General features: G+C 39.7%; 1 protein-coding gene across 1 annotated transcript; it reads right to left on the bottom strand.

Annotated features, from left to right (window-relative positions):
* Nucleotides 1-286: 286 nt before the first annotated feature.
* On the bottom strand, nucleotides 287-15880 carry LOC144253876 (olfactory receptor 7A10-like). The gene is made up of 6 exons (XM_077796533.1): nucleotides 15866-15880; nucleotides 13659-13876; nucleotides 9624-10549; nucleotides 1598-1839; nucleotides 1382-1495; nucleotides 287-307 (listed from the first exon to the last, which is right to left on the bottom strand). Exons 1-6 carry the CDS (start codon nucleotides 15878-15880, stop codon nucleotides 287-289), a joined length of 1536 nt encoding a protein of 511 aa, XP_077652659.1.
* Between the last annotated feature and the right edge of the window lie 2765 nt (nucleotides 15881-18645).

Below are 18645 nucleotides of genomic sequence, written 5' to 3'. Positions count from 1 at the left end.
GTGTGGAAATATCACACTGAACCTCCTTAATATTTACAGTTATTTACGCTCATCAAATAACAAACAGAACAATTCCCAGGAGTCAAGGATCCCAAGTTTTGACTTGTTACAGCCCCATCCACATTTCTCCCTGCCCAGTGCCTGGCCCCATAAAACCATCAATCTGCTCACCATTTATATATTGCTAGCATTTCAAAAGTGTGGTCTATTACATAAAAATATGCACCTGGGAAAAATGGTGGAGTAGATACCTCTGGGGACATGACCTGTTTTGCCCATGACTATGTTAGGCACTGTGGACATCAAGCTGAAATAGAAACACAATCCAAAAGTGAGAATAAAACATAATGACCAGCTAATACCTTGGGAAGTTAAAGGCTACCTTATCAAAAATGGAAGTTTTGGAAATAATATAGGAAAAAGTCAAAAATACAAAATTGGAATATCTATTCTCATCCATGCATGGTGCACACTTGCAATCGCAATGACTCAGGAGTCTGAGGCAGGGGGATCACATATCAAAGCCATCCTCACCAATGTAGTAAGGCTCTAAGGCTCTAAGCAACATAGCAAGTCACTGTCTCAAACAAAGAACAGAAAGAGCTGTGCCTATGGCTCAGTGGTTAAACAGCCTTGGGTTTAATCCACAGTATCAAATTTTATTTTCTCATATTTACTTCCAGAATAAAATTATTAACATTAACTTCAGTTGTTATATTCAGTTTTTCACATGTGAATAGTAATTATGCATATTTTAAGTAAAATGAACAATTCCTTAGCATGACTTATGTCATTTGAGATTATTTAAAAAAATATATCTTTGGGGATAAATGAGAATTTTCAAGTATTTCTCATCCAAAGTGGGAATAATTTGGGGCAAGTTGGAAATGACAGGGGAAAGGGTTGAATTTCATAGTGATCACAGTGTGCAATTAAGTGAAAGGTATAGTGGGATTGTATGTCGAAGTTGAAATAAAAGAAATGGAAACTCTGAGTTAACATAGAAGGATCCAGTCCTGTTTCCACATTCCAGTGAAGAATTGCGGATTCTGCTACTGAGGCTCTGATCCCTGCAATCATGGGCACTTATTCAGTCTCGGCACAATTAACACTTTTGTCTTCCTGTGTCACAAAATTTTCTCAGAGCACTCTTAATGTCCTTGTTCCTCAGGCTGTAGATGAAGGGGTTCAGCATGGGGGTGATCACATTGTACATCACTGAGGCTGTTGCAGTAGAGTGTGAGTTTTGAGCAACAGCAGAGCTGAGGTACACACCTAGGCTAGTGCCATAAAATAAGGAGACCACAGAGAGGTGAGATGCACAGGTGGAGAAGGCTTTGTACTTGCCCTGAGCTGATAAAAATGCACGGATGGAGGATACTATTTTGAAGTAAGAGTAAAGGATGCCAATGAGGGGTCCAACAGCCAGCACGAAAGAGGCAACATATATCACCACCTCATTGAGATAGGTGTCAGAGCAGGCACGCTGAATCACCTGGTTAAGTTCACAGAAAAAGTAGGGGATTATTTCCAAGTCTGTGCAAAAGGACAGCCCCAATATCATTAAGCTATGTAACAATGCATGTAGGACACTCACAACCAAGGAAACAAGAACTAGCAATCCACAGAGCCTGTAGTTCATGATGACCATGTAGTGCAGGGGGTGACAGATGGCCACATACGGGTCGTAGGCCATCACAGTCAAAAGTAAGTCATCCAACCCAGCAAAGAGTACAAAAAAGTGAATCTGGGTGATGCAGCCTGCATAGGTAATGGCCTTGCTCTGTGTCTGGATGTTCATCAGCATCTTTGGGATGGTGTTGGAGGTGAAGCAGATGTCTACAAAGGACAGGTTGGAGAGGAAGAAGTACATGGGTGTGTGCAGGTGGGAGTCTGAGATAGTGGCCAGGATGATGAGCAGGTTCCCCAGCACAGTGAACAGGTACATGGACAGGAAAAGGCTAAAGAGAAGGAGCAGGAGTTCTGGATCCTCTGCAAGTCCGAGAAGAAGGAATTCTAAATGTTGAGTGTCATTCCCTGGTTCCAAATGCATTTGACTACCAGAAATTAGAAAAAGAGCATAACTAGTTTTTTAAAGACAGGTATTACTTACATCATTGAAATGAAACAATACATATTTTGCTATAAAAATAATTTTAGTGATGTGTGTGTAGGTCAAGTTGGAATGGTTGCCTAACATATGGAAGGCCCTGGTTACCACCCACGTACCTCAAAAAAAAAAAAATAGAGAAATGCCAAGAGAATGGGGAAAAAATAACTTCTATAGAACATGTGTGGCTCTTGTTCCCTAAGGGATCTTGTGTCACCTCTGAAGAGGAATTCCTGTTTCATTCTGAATGTTTCACTAGGAAGTCATGCATTTAGAATTCTAATAAGAAAGATATTCAGGCCTTTGCGAAGTGTAAATTGAGCACCCCTCCTGAGCACTTTGGTTTTTTCTGTGTTTTGGCTACAGTGAATTGTGCATCAGTCAATGTGGAAGGGCAGATCTCTTCAAAATACCCATTTCATTTTCTTTGGCCACATACCCAGGAATAGGATTGCTACATGAAGTGATAATAGTATTTTAATTTTGTGGATTCTCAATAATGTTTTCCATAATGGCTTCAATAACTTGCATTCCTACCAACTCTAGGTCAGGATTCCTTTTCTCCCCCCATACACATTAACCCTTGATATCCTTGTCTTTTGATAATAGCCCTTCCAACTGCAGTTAGTCCACAGTCTACCATAGTTTTGATTAGCATTTCCCAGATAATTAGCAATTTTGAGCACATTTCCCACAGCTATTGCCCATTTGTATGTGGTACAGATATACAGTGTAATAATAACTGCTATTAATGAAATTATGAGTCTTATCATTGGAGACAACATAGATGAACCTGGGGACATTTATGAAGTCAAATCAGCCAGGTACAGGATCACTATAGCTGCATGATATCATTCCTGTGTGGATTCTGAGAAATTTGATCTCATAGAATGTCAGCATAGCATGATGGTCACCAGAAGCTGAGGTGCATTCTGGGCCCAAAGGGATGAGGAGAAGCTCCTCAAGGGTAAATAATTACAGTAAGAGAAGAGAAATAGCTTCTGGTGATGTATTGCACAGTAGGGTAATTATAGTTAAAAATAACATGTTCCCTATTTTAAAGTAGATAGAGGGGAGGACTTTGTTTGTCACAGAGAAATGATAAATGATTCAGAAAATTAAGCCAATCATACTTGGTCAATTATTATACAATTTATACATGTATGTAGATATAAAGTTATTTTTGTGAACGTGTATAATTATATGTCAATTAAAATAAAGCAATAACTAATTACTGAGTACCAAGTGCGTTCCACTTATTGGATCAGTAATCTGTATGAGTTAAAACACAGAAGTCCACATTATCCCAAGAGAGGGAAAGCACATAAGCAAAATGGTTAAAATCACTTAATATGTCTCATGGCGATGGGTACTAAGAGGAAGAAGAAAGAGCAGAGGTAGTTGTTCTTTTACAGCAATGCAGGGAAAACCAGCAGGAAGAGGGGCATCCAAAGGGAGACCACAAGGAAGGCAGGGCAGGAACCACAAGTCATCCTCAGTGGTGTGGTCTTCATTGGGGGACAGACAGTGCACAGGTCCTAAGGAACATGCTTATTTCAAAAAAATGAGGCATAAAAGAAAGCTGTTGGCAAGGAGGAGGAAAAAGGCCAAGAGTGATGAGAAATGGTGTCAGAGAATATTAAAGAATGAGCTGGCCTCACTGCTCTCTGAGGTTACAAGGTACAGGGAGTCCTTCATCCACACCCTGAACCACTTGCCCTTAGATTTGCTGCAAACACATTCTGTGGGTTGCAAAAGGATTCCCTCCTTGCTACCACCTGAGGATAAGTTCTGGCCTCTAGCTGCTAAGAATCACCCTGGAATATATAACATCTGATCGCCTTTTCTGAGCCCTCCATGAAGCAAACACACTCACTCACACACTCTCATAGCCTGATTTCTGCCATGGCCTCTCTGCCCCAGTCACCCTGACAAGCTTGTGAGCTTCCACAAAACACGATGAGTTTGTCTTTTCTCTGAAGAACGTGGACAGGGTACCTGGAGAGTCCACTTGACACTCTTTCCATGAACAAATGAGTGAACCCACCTAATATGCAAACACAGATATAACAAATTGTGGCATAAAAGTGTATTAATGCAAAAAAATATCAATAAGAGAGCTCATGTATAATAGAATAATTTGTCATGAACATACTTTATATACAGAGTTATGAAAAATTGTCCTGTGAATTGGTAATTATGAACATAATGCATTCCACTATTGTCATGTATGAAAGAAATTTAAAAAAAAAGAATGCTTCTCTTCTTCTCTCTGTTTAAAAAGGAGCATGAAAAGCTGTGCAGTTAACAGAGGGAGAAAGAGAAAGAGAATATAATAGGGGGAGTGATAGAAAAGGAGAGAGAAGGCAAAGTGGTGGACAGAACCTGAAGAGGTGAGGGCAGAGACCGAGTGAGCTGATGCGGACAAAGTGGAACAGGACCTTGGAAGCCCGGGTGTCTCTTCTCCAGGAGGAAATGGCTGCCTTGGTCCTGGCAGTATTCCAAACCCAGTGACCCTCACTGAGTGCCCAGCAAAAATCTTAAGCAGCAAAATACATTTGCCCAAAACACCAAAGTAGTGACATCATTTTCTCAATCTAGATGTTAAGTGTTTTTTCATTATTGCATTGCAGTGATACATAATGTTGGGGTCATTAAATATTTTTAGCTGTAGATGGTCACAATACCTGTATTTTATTTACTTATTTTTTCTGAGAATTGAACCCAGTGCCCACACCTGATAGGCAAGTGCTCTGTCTCTGAGCCGTAGCCCCAGCCCTGTCGGGGTCATTTTGACACAGACTCTTATTCGGGAATCGACTTTGCTCCACTTTTGTCCCCAGTACCTCCCTTTTCCCTCCTCTCCTCCCTCCCACTGTTCTTATTCCTCGTGTCAAGGCACCCAACAGACCATACACTTCAAAAGAAAGAAAATGACCAAAGGTCAAATATCAGCAACTCACAAGAGGAGATATCCAAGATATATACAGTAAAGTGGGGAACATTGACTATGAAATAGCAGATTTGTCTCCCTAGTTCTGCCCCTTTCACCTGACATATTGGCTTTTCCCTAGTTATGTTGCAGATAAGGCAGCCTTTTCTCACTATTTTAAAATTATTACAGAATCATTGTGCCTGTTCACTGAGTATATATGTGATCATTCCATATATGTATGTGTTGTGTGATGATCACATCAGGGTAATTAGCCTTTCAATCTCCTTAAGTCCTTACTCTACTTCCTTATCTTTTTACTTTGCTTGTTTTGTGTGTGTCATTTCATGAATGTTCTTGGGTTTGGGGCTTTTAAATTTTTTTGTGCATGTTAAACATAATAATTATATGATTATGGGGCATATTGTGATGTTTTGATACATGAAAATGTTGCATAATGATCAAAAAGGGTACTAGCAAGAAAATGTAAAAATAAATTGCTAAAGCCTTGGAAATAAAAGATAAGGAAGTAGAGTAAAAAGATATGATTGAATCTTCCTTATCTATAGAGAAACAAACTCCAATATACTTGTGGATGGTGGATGTAATCTCCAGTAAAATGATGAGGAGCAATGCCTACATTGAATCATGGAAAATCAAGAGGCACAGAGACCTAAGAGAGACATGAAAATAAGTTGGAAATATGTTGAAAAGTTGACTTATTAGTGCAAGGAGTGCAGAATTTTCGTTTAAAGCAAGGATTCACAAGTCAAGAAATATGTGTTGAGTCACATCTTTCAGAATGAAAAACCCTGCCAGGAGCCCAATAACACTGTTCTAGTGAAAAACATTAGAATCTCTAGACTTTCAGAGACTCCCCACAGATACATCTCCACTTATGTGCTGTGCTAATGTAAATGAAACTAAAGACAGCATGCAAAATTAGTAAAAAAAAAACCCTAAAGAATAAAAAAAATAGAATGAGAGGGAATATACTCAAACCCTAAGCAAAGGGTCTTAACAAATTGAAATAGGTCGACAGCCATCCTGTTGACTTCATCTCAACAGGTTATGAAATACTTGCAATGTAAAACTCTTTGGCATACTCATCTTCACTGATTAAGTTAGTTCATTTTCCATGTGGATACCCAGAGAGGAAGAGGATTCAATGAAATATCTATATCATGATTTTCTCCTGCAGGATTTTATTTATAGAAACTCCTAAATCTAGATCTTTCTCACCAATATGAAAATGGGCTGAAATATGTTGCATTACAATTTTTTTAAATGAGCTCCCTCCAGTGCATGTATCTCCATACTTAATACTGGATTTATCCATTCCCCTTCATTGCAAAGGTAAGCAGACTTACAATTTACTTTATTTGAATCACTTTGTGTCTCCCATCCCTCTTCTAATTGAGATTCTGTTACCATAAGTTAATGGTCAACAGTGACCCCGTGCTGCTGATTTCTTGGTCACTTATCCTTTTTAGTACCTTATAAATAAATTAATAAATTAATTAAGCTAGCAACAGACACCACCATCTCTGGGCTGCAGGCCAGGCTGGTTGGGCTCTCAGGGAACCTCAGGTGAATGCTCCTGCCTTCATTCTCTTCAGTCCCCCCCTGCAGTGTCTGCTGGGTCCTCAGGCTCACCTGGGTGGCATCTCTGATGGGAGAGTCTTCATGCACAGGCGTCAGTTCTTCCCTGGATGTTGAAGGTGCAGTGTGAGGCTCTGACCCCAGAAAAGAGAACAGAAATGTGTCCAGCGTTGGACCTCAAGTCATATTTCAAGATCCTGAAAAATCAATGTGCCCCAGGATGTGCACTCAGGGAGACAGGAGCAATCACAGCCTACAGCATTCTGTAACTGCTCATTAGGCACATGTCCTTCTTTTTATGCCAACCTATAAGCACCAGATTTCCCTGCAGGACTTTGGTCTATAATCAGGAAAGGAAGAGTTTGCATAGATTCCCCTGAGATCAGAGTGGAGTGCTATTGATCTGCCCCTTTTTACCACCAATCCATGAGCCTCACATCCCAATGTCCCACCATCCATCACCACATCCACCCTTTGTGTTCCACTTTTCTTCCCATGTCTAAAACTAAGAAATCTACCCTGGTTAGGTGTCTTGTGCCCTCCAAACACTGACTCACATTGGGGACACAGACTCTGGCATCTCCAGAAGTTTTCCATTCCATCTTTAACCAGAGGAGTGAGCTGTTTTGTTTGTTTGTTTGTTTTGTGAAATGTGAAAACATAAGACAGCATCTCCTGCTCTCATCATACTTTGCTGATGATACCAGAAATTTCATGTTGGTTATGAACTTATATTTCTGTAATGAGGGACCAAATAATGGTTCTTGATTTCAAATGTGAGAATGAGATAAAGACCTAGAATGATAGAAACTAAATACCCTGCTATGTTATTAATGAGGTTGCCTGAACTGAGGAACTCAGGAGTCTGGCAAGATCTCAGAACAGTGTGGGCTTCCCATGTGTGTGCAGTAGGAGAGGTTCTTAAGTAGTAAAAGCCACAGTGTAAATCACACTTCCATCTGTAGTGTCTTCCCCCTTCTCTACACAGCAGAGAGTGACAACAATGGAAACATCAGATGCCAACATTTCTTACTGTCCCAAATGTGTTTAGTTCAATATCCAACACTTTTACCCCAATCAAAAAGCAAACTTCACCACAGTCTTCTGTACATTTTGTCTGGATTAACAGGAAGCCAAAGCACATTATCATCAAGTCGGTGTTCTCTTCATTTACCTGCTCTTGACTGAAGAAAGTACACAGGGTAATTTTAAGCACAGGATACACCATAATAGCAATGACAGCTTACAGTCACATGGGAGAAAGTGAACAGCAATCACGGGTTCAAGAGGAAATGGAAACACACCAAAATGTGAACAGTTTATAAACGGCTTCCTCAGATGTCCATCACTTTTTAAATTTATAATTTTAATTGAACTTTTCATTGGAGAAAATTGTAGATTAATGTGCAGAAGTAAATAATGACAGGGAGAGATCCAAGGCCCCTTTCCTGAGCTTCCACCATGGAAACATGGGCAAAATATCACAGCCAGGTGTTTACACTGATAACAAGGAAATGAATTTACAGCAAAGAGAATCGTCCATGGCCATATTTATTGTAGTATCATTCACAATAGCTACTCTGTGAAGTCACCTAAGTGCCCATCACCTGATGAGAGGAGGAAACAAGCATGTCATATACACAACTTGAACATACTCAGCCACATGTAAGGATGAAATCCTCTTATTTGGGGCAATGTGGATGGACCTGGAGGATATTGTGCTAAGTGAAGAAGGCAGATACTGAAAGAAAAGTACTTCATGATATCTCAAGAAGAGGTTTGAAAAAAAAGTAAAATGTCACCCTGAACAAAGGCTAGAGAGTACTAGATCTTGGGAAGGGGTTGGAGAGGGTGGATAAGGGAGGCTGGATTTGATCAGTGCACACTATGGGCAGGTTTGGAAATGTCATGCTGAACCTCACATTTACAATAATTTATGATCATCAATAAAATACAGAATAGCTCCCATCAGTCAAGGGTCCCGAGATTTTTCCTGTTATAACCCATCTACTCCCCTCCCTTCTCAGAGCCTGGACCTTCAAACCATTAATCTATTGACCACTTATATATTGCTAGCATTTCAAAACTGTTGTCTAGCACATAGAAATATGTGCCTGGGAAAATGGGGACGTAGGAACCTCCAGGGACCTCTTTTGCCCATGAATATGTTATGGATCATAAAAATTGAGAATAAAACCTAATGACCAGCTAACACCATGGTATGTTAAAGGTTACCTTATGAAGACTGGAAGTTCAGGAAATAAATGATGAACACACAATTGAATATCTATTCTTTGTTGGGCATGGTGATGCATGCCTGTAATCCCAGTGACTAAGGAGAATGAGGAAGGAGGATCAAAGATGAAGGTCAGCCTCAGCAATTTAGTGAGGACCTAAGTACTTAGCAAGACACTATATCAAACAAAACCCAAAAATGTCCATTGATATGGCTCAGTAGTTAAGCAACCTTTGTTCCAATCCATAGTACTCCAAATATTTTTTTTCTCATACTTGCTTCCACACACAGTCATGAAAATAGCCTCAGTTGATAAATATTATTTTGACATGTGAATACAAATTAGTACTCTTTCTAGCAAAATATACAATTAAGTAACATGGCGTATGTCATTTGAGATAAAAATTATTTCTAAAATTATATCTTATGGAACTAATGAGAATTTTCAAGTATTTCTCATGCAAAGATGGGAATGATTTGGGGAAAGTTCAGAAATGACAAATGAAAAGGATTGAATTTCATAGAGATCACAACGCACAATATAAATAATGACTCAGTGCAATTGTATTAGGAACTCAAAATCAAAGAAATGGAAATGCAGGAATAAAGGAGAAGGAGCAAGTTCTGTTTCCAGGTTCTGATACAGAAAATCAGTTCTGAGCTCTGAGGCTCTGCAGCACTGAGCCCTGCAATCACAGGCACTTATTCAGTTGTAGTAGAACTGACACTTTAATCTTTCTCACAGAGTCTTCTCAGAGCACTCTTGATGTCTTTGTTCCTCAGACTGTAGATGAAGGGGTTCAGCATGGGTGTGACCACAGTGTACATCACAGAAGCAGTTGCAATGGAGTGTGAGTTTTGGGTCACAGCAGAACTAAGGTACACACCTAGGCTTGTGCCATAAAATAAGAAGACCACAGAGAGGTGAGATGCACAGGTGGAGAAGGCTTTGTACTTGCCCTGAGCTGATGAGATTGCACGGATGGAGGATACTATCTTGCAGTAAGAATAAAGGATGCCAGTGAGAGGGCCACCTCCCAGGAAGACAGCCATAATATACATCACCAGGTCATTAAGAAAGGTGTCAGAGCAGGCACGGTGAACCACCTGGTTAAGTTCACAGAAAAAGTGTGGGATTTCCAAGTCTGTGCAGAAGGACAGCTGCAACACCATTAAGCTTTGCAAAATTGCATGTAAAAAACTCCCAACCCAGGACACCATAACTAGCATTACACAGAGCTGGTGATTCATGATGACCATGTAGTGCAGGGGTTGGCAGATGGCCACATACCGGTCATAGGCCATCACAGTCAACAGAAAAATGTCTAACCCAGCAAAGATAACAAAAAAGTGAATCTGGGTGATGCAGCCTGCATAGGAAATGGCCTTCCTCTGTGTCTGGATGTTCACCAGCATCTTGGGGATGGTGGTGGAGGTGAAGCAGATGTCCACAAAGGACAGGTTGGAGAGGAAGAAGTACATGGGCATGTGCAGGTGAGAGTCTGAGATGACAGCCAGGATGATGAGCAGGTTCCCCAGCACAGTGACCAGGTACAGGGACAGGAAGAATCCAAAGATTAAGGGTTGAAGTTCTGGGTCCTCTGCCAGTCCCAGAAGAAGGAATTCTAAATGTAGAGTATAATTCCCTGGTTCTATATGCATGTGACTACTAGAAATGAGAAAAAGAGCATAAGTAATTTTTGCATAAACAGGTATTACATCATTGAGGTAAAACAATACATATTTTACTGAGAAGAAACAAAATTTTACGAATAGGTATGTAGCTCAGTGGAGGAGTGCTTATCTAACATGATCAAGTCCCAGGATTCCATCATTAGCCCCACAATAAACAAAAGTAAAAAAAGAATGGAATGGAAAGTAATTAACTTCTATAAAACGTGCATGTGTCTGTCATGTCCCCCTAAAGGATGCTGTGTCATCTCTGTTGATGAATTCCTCTTTCACTCCCAGGGTTTCACTCGGAAGTCATCTATTTCAGAATTCTAAAGGGAAAATTAATAGTGCATTTGAGAAGTGTAAAATGAGCACACCTGATGTGCACTCTGGTTGTTTCTGTAACTTGGATACAGTGAATAGTTCATCAGTAAACATGGAAGGACAGATATCTCCTACTACACCCATTTCATTTCGTCTGACTATATTCCCAATATTGTGATTGCTGCATCATGTGATAACTGCATTTTAATTTTTATAGAACCTACATTCAGAATGGTTTCATTAATTTACATTCCAAAGAACTCTGGATAAGGAGTTTTTTCCTCTACATTCTCACTGGCCCTTATTATCTTTGAATATTTTATAATAGACCTTCTAACTGGAATAACTTGTCTTTTTTCTGCCATGGCTCTCAGCCCCAATCACCCTGACAAGGCTCTGAGTGTCGACACCACAGCTGAGATGATCTTTTCCCTGTAGAATGTGGCCAGGGCACCTGGAGAGCCCACTCGACACACTTTCCATGAACAAATGAGCAGACCCACTTAAGAATGCTGCTGCTCTTCCCTGTGTTTAAAAAGGAGCAAGAAAATCTGTGCAGTCAACAGAGGGAGGAAGAGAAATAGAGAAGAATGGGGAGTGAGAAAAGGAGAGAGAAGGCAAAGGGGTGGATGGAACATGAAGAGGTGAGGGTAGAGAGAGAGCTGACGTGGACCCAGGGGAACTTGGGACCTTGCAAGCCCAGGTGTCTCTTTTCCAGGAGGAACAGATTTCCTTGGTCCTGGCAGCGTTCCAAACCCAGTGACCCTCGCTGAGTGCCCAGCATAAAACATAAACAATAAAACTATGTTTTCTAAAAGACCAAAGTTGTGACTCTTTTTTTGACCTAGTTTTTAAATGTTTTATTAATGCTTTGCAGTGATACATAAGTTTGGGACTATTTTTTGAAAGTATTTTTTATCTATAGGTGGACACAATACCTGTATTCTATTTACTTATTTTTTGTTGTTGTTGTGCTGAGGATCCAATACCTTTCCCCACACATGCTAGGAAAGCGCTCTGCCCCTGAGCCCCAGCCCCAGCCCTGTTGGGGTCATTTTGACACAATCTCACGTGCAGGGAATCTGTTTTGATCCCCTTCAGTCCCCAGTACTTTCCCTCCTTTCCCTCCTCCCACCCACTCTTCCTCTTCCTCATGTCAAGGTGTCTAACAGTTCATACACATTAGAAAAAAATGACCAAACGTCAAAAATCAACAATTGACAACAGGAGATGTCCAAAGTACCCACAGCAAAGTGGGGAACTTTTAATAGGAAACAGCAGATCTGTCTTCCAGGTGGCTATTCCTTTCACCTGACCTATTGATTTTTCCCTAGATTCTCAGCAGTTACAGCAGGGCTCTTTCTCCCTGTTTTAAAATTCTCATAGCATCATTGTGCCTGTTCACTGAGTCTATAGGTGATAATTCAATATATGTGAGTGTTGTGCCATGATCAAATCAGGATAAGGAGCTTTCAATCTCCTTTATCAATGACCAGTGCATTGATTCCATTTTTTTTTTGTATGTGACATCAATTCCTGGTTGATCTTGTTTTTTTTTTAATTTTCTTTAAGTGTTATTTTATGAGACACCTAATAACTGTGTAGGCTTATTGGGTATATTGTGATGTTTTAATACATGAATATATTTTATAGTGATCAGATCAGGCTAATAGGAATAAAATGTAAAAATAAATTGCTCTTAGAAATGAAAGATGGGGAAGTCAGATATAATATTATGATTTATCTAAAGAGAAATAAATTCAAATTTACTTGTGGATGATGGACATGATCTTTAGTGAAATGATGAAGAGGAACACCTTCCAACAGCTGGACAAAGGTGATGAGGCTTCTGGAAATACACCTGTATCAAAGTGAGGAAAATCAAGAGGCACAGAGACATAAGAGAAATATGAAAATAATTTGGAAATATGTAGAAAAGTTGACTTATTAGTGCAGAAGACCTTTCACGGGCATTTTCAATAAAGTGGGGATTCACAAAAAGAAATATTATATTGTTGAGTCAGATCCTTCAGAATGAAGAGCCCTGGTAGGAACCCAATAACAAACACACATCTGTTGGAATATATTAAAGTCTGTAGACTTTCAGACACTCTCCACAGATACATCTCCTCATAGGTGCTGTGCGCATGGAAAAGAAACAAGTACAACATCAAAATCAGTGGAAAACATTCTGTTTGAAAGAATAAAATGCCAAAATAAAAGAGAAAGAAAAAATGGGAAGGAATGCCCTCCAATTGAAAGCAAAGAATTTTAAAAATCTGAAATAGAGAAGTCAACATCCCTCCAATGCACTTACTTGACAGGCTATGAAATAATTATAATATAAAACTCTTTAACATACCTATTTTTCACCTATTAAGTAAATTTATTTTTTATGGGGATAATACCAAGAGAAGAAGAAGATTCTGTAATATATCTATATTAAGAATTTCTGATGCAGAGATTTATTTACAAAAAAAAATCCTAAAACTGGATCTTTCTCACAAATATTAAAAATGTGCTGAAATATGCTCCATTGTAATTTTTTTAAAAGGATCTCCCACCAGTGTACATCCCTCTGCTGTTCATTCTGGATTGATCCATTCCCCTTCCTTGCAAAGATACTCAGGCTTACTATTACTTTGATTTGAACCTTCACACCACTCATCCATCTTCTAAATGAGATTCTGTAACCATAAGTTCATGGTCAACAATGACCCAGTGTTGCTGATTTCTGGACACTTTTAGTATCTTATAAATCCATTAATAAATTAATTAACCTAGCAAAGGACACCACCATGTCTGGGCTGCAGGACAGGCTAGTTGGGCTCTCAGGGAACCTCAGGTAAAAGCTCTGGCTTCCATTCTCTTCAGTCCTCTCCTGCAGTGTTTGCTGTGTTCTCAGGCTCACCTGGGTGGCATCTCTGGTGGGAAGGTCGTCATGAACATGCACCAGTTCTTCCCTGGATGTTGAAGGTGAAGAGCGAGGCTCTGACCCCTGACAAGAGAACAGAAATGGGTCCAACATTGGTCCTCAAGTCAGAATTCAAGTCCTTGAAGAATGAAGTAAGTCCCAAGCGCATGTGCTCAGAGCAAGAGCAATCACAGCCCACAGCTTTCTCTATCTTCTCACTAGGCACATATCCTTCTTTATTCTGCAACCACTAAGCACCTGAATTCCCTGCAGGACTCTGGTCTATAATCAGGAAAGGAAGAGTTTGCATAGATTCCCCTGAGAGCAGAGTAAGGTCAGGTGCATATTACCACCAATCTACAGGCCCCATCTTACCAAAGTGCAGACCTCCTACCACCATACCCCTCCTGTGAGTTATCGTTTTCTTCCACATGTGAAACTAAGAAACCTGCCCCAGTTAGTTATCTTATGTCCTCAAAACCCTGACTCATGATGGGGACACAGTCTCCGGTGTCTCCAGAAATTTTTTCTATCCCTCTTTAACAGAGGAGTGAGCTCTTATTTTGTATAAAATGTGAATCCATAAGACAACACCTCACGCTTTGCCAACAATACCTGCAATGCCATGCACCTGATAAACTCACATATTTCTAAAGAGGGATCAAATGATGGCTCTTACTTTAGGATGTGAGTATGATTTTGAGGAGATAAGAATCTCTTCAGGCTCCAAGACTTGAGCTCCCTTCTCATTTCATGCTCATTCACAGTTGGCTCTTTTCATTTCTCTTCTCTCATATTTCAAAATGAAACGTGATTTTGTATGTACTTACAGATATGTGTGGGTGGAACACTCAACTCTTAAGAAAATTAGAAATACACAGACACACATATTGTATTCACACCTGGTAGCATGACCACTTTCTGTGGACCCACAATGTATTTCCACAAACTTCATTTATTCCTCACAACGTTGTTCTAACATCATGCTTGTTTCCCCAGTTTAATTTCAGAATAAAGGACATTGGGAGGTGTTAATTTCTTGATATTAAATTAATGGTACCATTTTGATACCACATATTTTAGGGCATTATATGATGTTTCCATACTTTTATACACTGGGTAATGACCAGATCAAGGTGAGCATATTTGCCTCCTCAAGATTTATCATTTCTTTGTGGTGAACACACTCCAGACTGGTAGAAAAAGGAAAGTGAAATAGGGGAAGGAGAAGGAAGGGAAAGGAGAGGTACTGTGGTTAAGTTGGAGCCAATTGTATTCCATGCTTTATTATTATGGCAAAATGAATCCCAATATTATGTATAATCATAAAGCACTAATTGCAAAGGATATTGTATTCCATCATTTTTGAAATATGCAAGACCTTATCATGACCGTACTTTGCGACAGAACAGCAGAACCAATTCCACATACTTGACTACAACACAGTATCCTGGGGCAAACCTTCTTCTATCCTCCTGCTCCCTTACCCTTTCCAGCCTCTGGGAACCAGAATTCTGCTCTGAGCTCCTGTGTAGCAACTTCTGTGCCTTCTACATGTGAGTGAGGTCCTGCCATACTTGTCTCTCTGTGCCTGGCTTGCTGCCTGGCACACAGTGACCACAGGTTCTCCCATAGGATCAAGGATGCCAATTTTATAACAATTATATTTAAAACAGTTAACCATTAATGAACACTTCTTCAATTGAGCACATGAGGGGAACTGGTCATAGTAACGTTTTATATCTTTTTATGAATAACTAGGGAAGAGGAGGTCAAAGTCTCCAGAGCAGTGGTCATTAGGAGGAGATGGAAGCAATATTATCTTCATTTTATCATTATTTAAGGCACACAATTATTAAAGTATTACACTTTACCCTTTCCTACATGTTTCTAAAATTGTTTAAGAAAATAGAAATGTTGACTGTCCTGTCATGATCATTACACACTGTATACATGAATTGAATTAATATGCCATCCTCTATTTGTACAATAAAGAAAATAATTATTGAATAAATTATTTAAATTATGCTTGTCAAACATGATAAAGTAATAGAATAAATCAGACATTATTACCTTATGTGCATACATGATTGTATGACCTATATTACTACTCTACATCATTTAAACCTGATGAATATGAAGTCATACTCCATTTATGTATAATGTGTCAAAATGCAGTCTAATGTCTTGTATAATGAATCGAAACAATTTTTTTGAAATAAATGTAAAGAATTGATAAGAAATTTTTAAAAATTAGGGGAAAATATTTTTATGCTGTGGATATTTGTCTCATTATTGTAAAGATTTACTACCTATATTTAACGTATAACAAACCTCAAATATGAACAATATGATTTACTCTAAATAAATTTAAATTTAAATTTAAATGAAATCCCAAATGTCAAAATTATTTCAAAACAATTACAATTTTTGAAATGCAATAAAAAACGGTCAAGATGCCTAAGTCAGTGACCTAAAAGAATAGATACAAATGGCTTAGGAACATGAAAATGTGATCAATTTCATGAGTACACAGAGAAAAATCACCTTAAAATCATCAAGGGGACTTTGAATACCTTACCTTGGTGTTTGCTGTAGTCCTAAATCTGCAACACCCAAATGCAGAGCGATTCTTTGTTGGGGAGAACCCCAGAAGCAGGAGTCTGTATCTGAAGCTCTTGTTTCCTCTGAGCTTAATTTATACTTTAGTAAAGCTTCTCTAGAGCCATCTTAACATGAGGTCAGGGACCATGGCCTGCCCTCTGTGACCTCAAGCTCGTTGCCTGGTGACCATAAGGTCCTGCTACCTAGTGAAGGAGTGACCAGGAACCTCCAGAGACCATGTGTATCAGATGGTCCAACAAAGTGGCAAATGCTTAGTGGAGTTTTAATATCTTAATTTAAGATTTATGGACTAGTGATTGTACATATCCATAGGGTGAATGTGATATTTTTAGCCCATGCAAACAATGTGTGCTGAACAAAATAGCTTAAGGGAACTTTCCCTCCCCATATCATTACCTTATGATTCCACGTTTGTGCTCCTCACTTCAGATCGTCATAAAACACATGACCAGATCTGGGCACTGCAGCCCCCAACCACCACACTCACTGTGGAACACCAGGACTGGGTCTTCCTATTCACCTGTGTTCCTGTACCTGTTATCCAGGCTCCCTGCCTCCTCCTCCTCCTGCCTCCTCCCCAGCCTCCAGGACCACTATTCTGTAAGTAGAATGATGCTTCTTTGGCCTCCACATAGGAGCACATACAGTGTTTGCTTCTGTCTGGCTTCTTTCATGGGAAACAATGGCCTATCCCCTTCATTCTGTTGTAAATGACAGGATTTCCTTCATCCTGAAGGATGAAGAGCCCTCAGTTATAAATATACCACATTTGACTACTGTGAAGACTGCCACAGGAATTTTGGAAGTACAGGTATGTCTTTGGATGATAATTTCAATCCCTCTATTTTATCATAATCAAGATCTACCTTTATGGGTCTGGATTTTTATTTTTTTCTACCTCAAAGACTCTTAGTTAATTTTCCCATGTGTAGTTTGAGGTTCAGACTCTCTTTTCTTTCTCTTCAATCATCTCTTAATTTTCATTCTATTCAACTAAAATTCACACAGAAAAAAATCCTGACCAGGAATTGTACTAGACATCACGGTTGCAGGCACAGATGAGATAGGGTTCAGAATTTCTAGGAATTCATAGTGTGTGAGTTGAAAACTTCGGTGAGCTGACGATGATGGGAAGGAAACAGGATCTAACATAAAGTCAGGAAATCTTCAGAGTTGGTCTCATTTGCGTTATCTCAGAACACAGCTCTGTTTTTTTCCAGGGAAAAAGGCATGCTGAGCATCACTTGTAATGTTATGTGTTAAAGGTACAAGATTTGGTTTGTTAAAATTAAAGACAATCCCTTATTGTAGATAACTGGGAAAGTGCCCTGTTATATTCACACAACTGAGATTTCCTGGTGAACGTTAAAAGGCTGATCCAATGTGGAACCTCAGGAACAGTCCTGAGGACAGGGAGCTCCTGAAGGGAGACCCCAGGGAAGGGTGGCTTTAAAACCTGTGAAAGCTGAAGTCATCAAAGGGCTGGATGGAGGAGGCCAGGCTCTCGGCCCTTGATGCTGTGTCCATTGCTGCTTAGGAGAGTCCTGCCATGGCCTTCACTGGGGCACCATCCACCTGACCCCTCCATCTCCCTGCTCCTCATAGTGTAGACAAAGGGGCTAAACATGTGGGTGACACCAAGGCCACATCAAGGTCATCCTAGACAATAAAATTCATGCAGAACTGAGGAAGACCTCAAGGCCAGTGTTTCAGTTTCATTTTTAAGTGTCATTCAAAGGCCCTGTGTTAAAGCTTGGCCCCCAGCTTGGTGCTATTGGAAGATGGTAGAAATAGTAAGAGGAAGGTCTAGTGGAAGTCTTAGTTCACTTGGAAATCACTCTTGTAAGAGATTGTAGGACCCCATGTGTTCCTCTATCTCTTCCACTTCCAGGTCATGAGGGTAGCATATTTCCTCTGCTACATTCTTGGCACTCCTCATCATGTGCTCATTGCAATAGGGCCAAGCCATAGGGCCAATAAAAAACAGATTGGAATATTGAAAAATGTGAGCCAAAATAAATGTTCTCCCCTTATAAATCAATTATCTTAGGTGTTGTGTTATAGTAACAGAATGCTGACTTGCATAACCAGTTCATAATGCAAAGACATTACAAATAGTTTAGACCCACATAAAGACGTGACTTTGAACTGGTAGCTGACTGTCAAAATTCTAGAATGATAGAAGCTAAGGACACTGCTTTGTTATTAATGAGGTTGCCTGAATAGGG

Source organism: Urocitellus parryii, chromosome 3 (genome assembly GCF_045843805.1).
Source record: "Urocitellus parryii isolate mUroPar1 chromosome 3, mUroPar1.hap1, whole genome shotgun sequence".
In the NCBI taxonomy this organism is placed as follows: domain Eukaryota; kingdom Metazoa; phylum Chordata; class Mammalia; order Rodentia; family Sciuridae; genus Urocitellus; species Urocitellus parryii.
The sequence above is the reverse complement of the archived record's forward strand: the minus strand, read 5'-3'. Positions and strand labels throughout refer to the sequence as shown.

Excerpts from the sequence above, each read along its gene's own strand:
- LOC144253876 (XM_077796533.1), bottom strand. Across the intron at positions 10,550-13,658 it reads ATGGTGGTGTCCTTTGCTAG|TAGTCACATGCATATAGAAC; the intron begins GTTAATTAATTT and ends TCTCATTTCTAG. Across the intron at positions 1,840-9,623 it reads GAGTGCTCTGAGAAGACTCT|ACATCTGCTTCACCTCCAAC; the intron begins GTGAGAAAGATT and ends TGTCCTTTGTAG.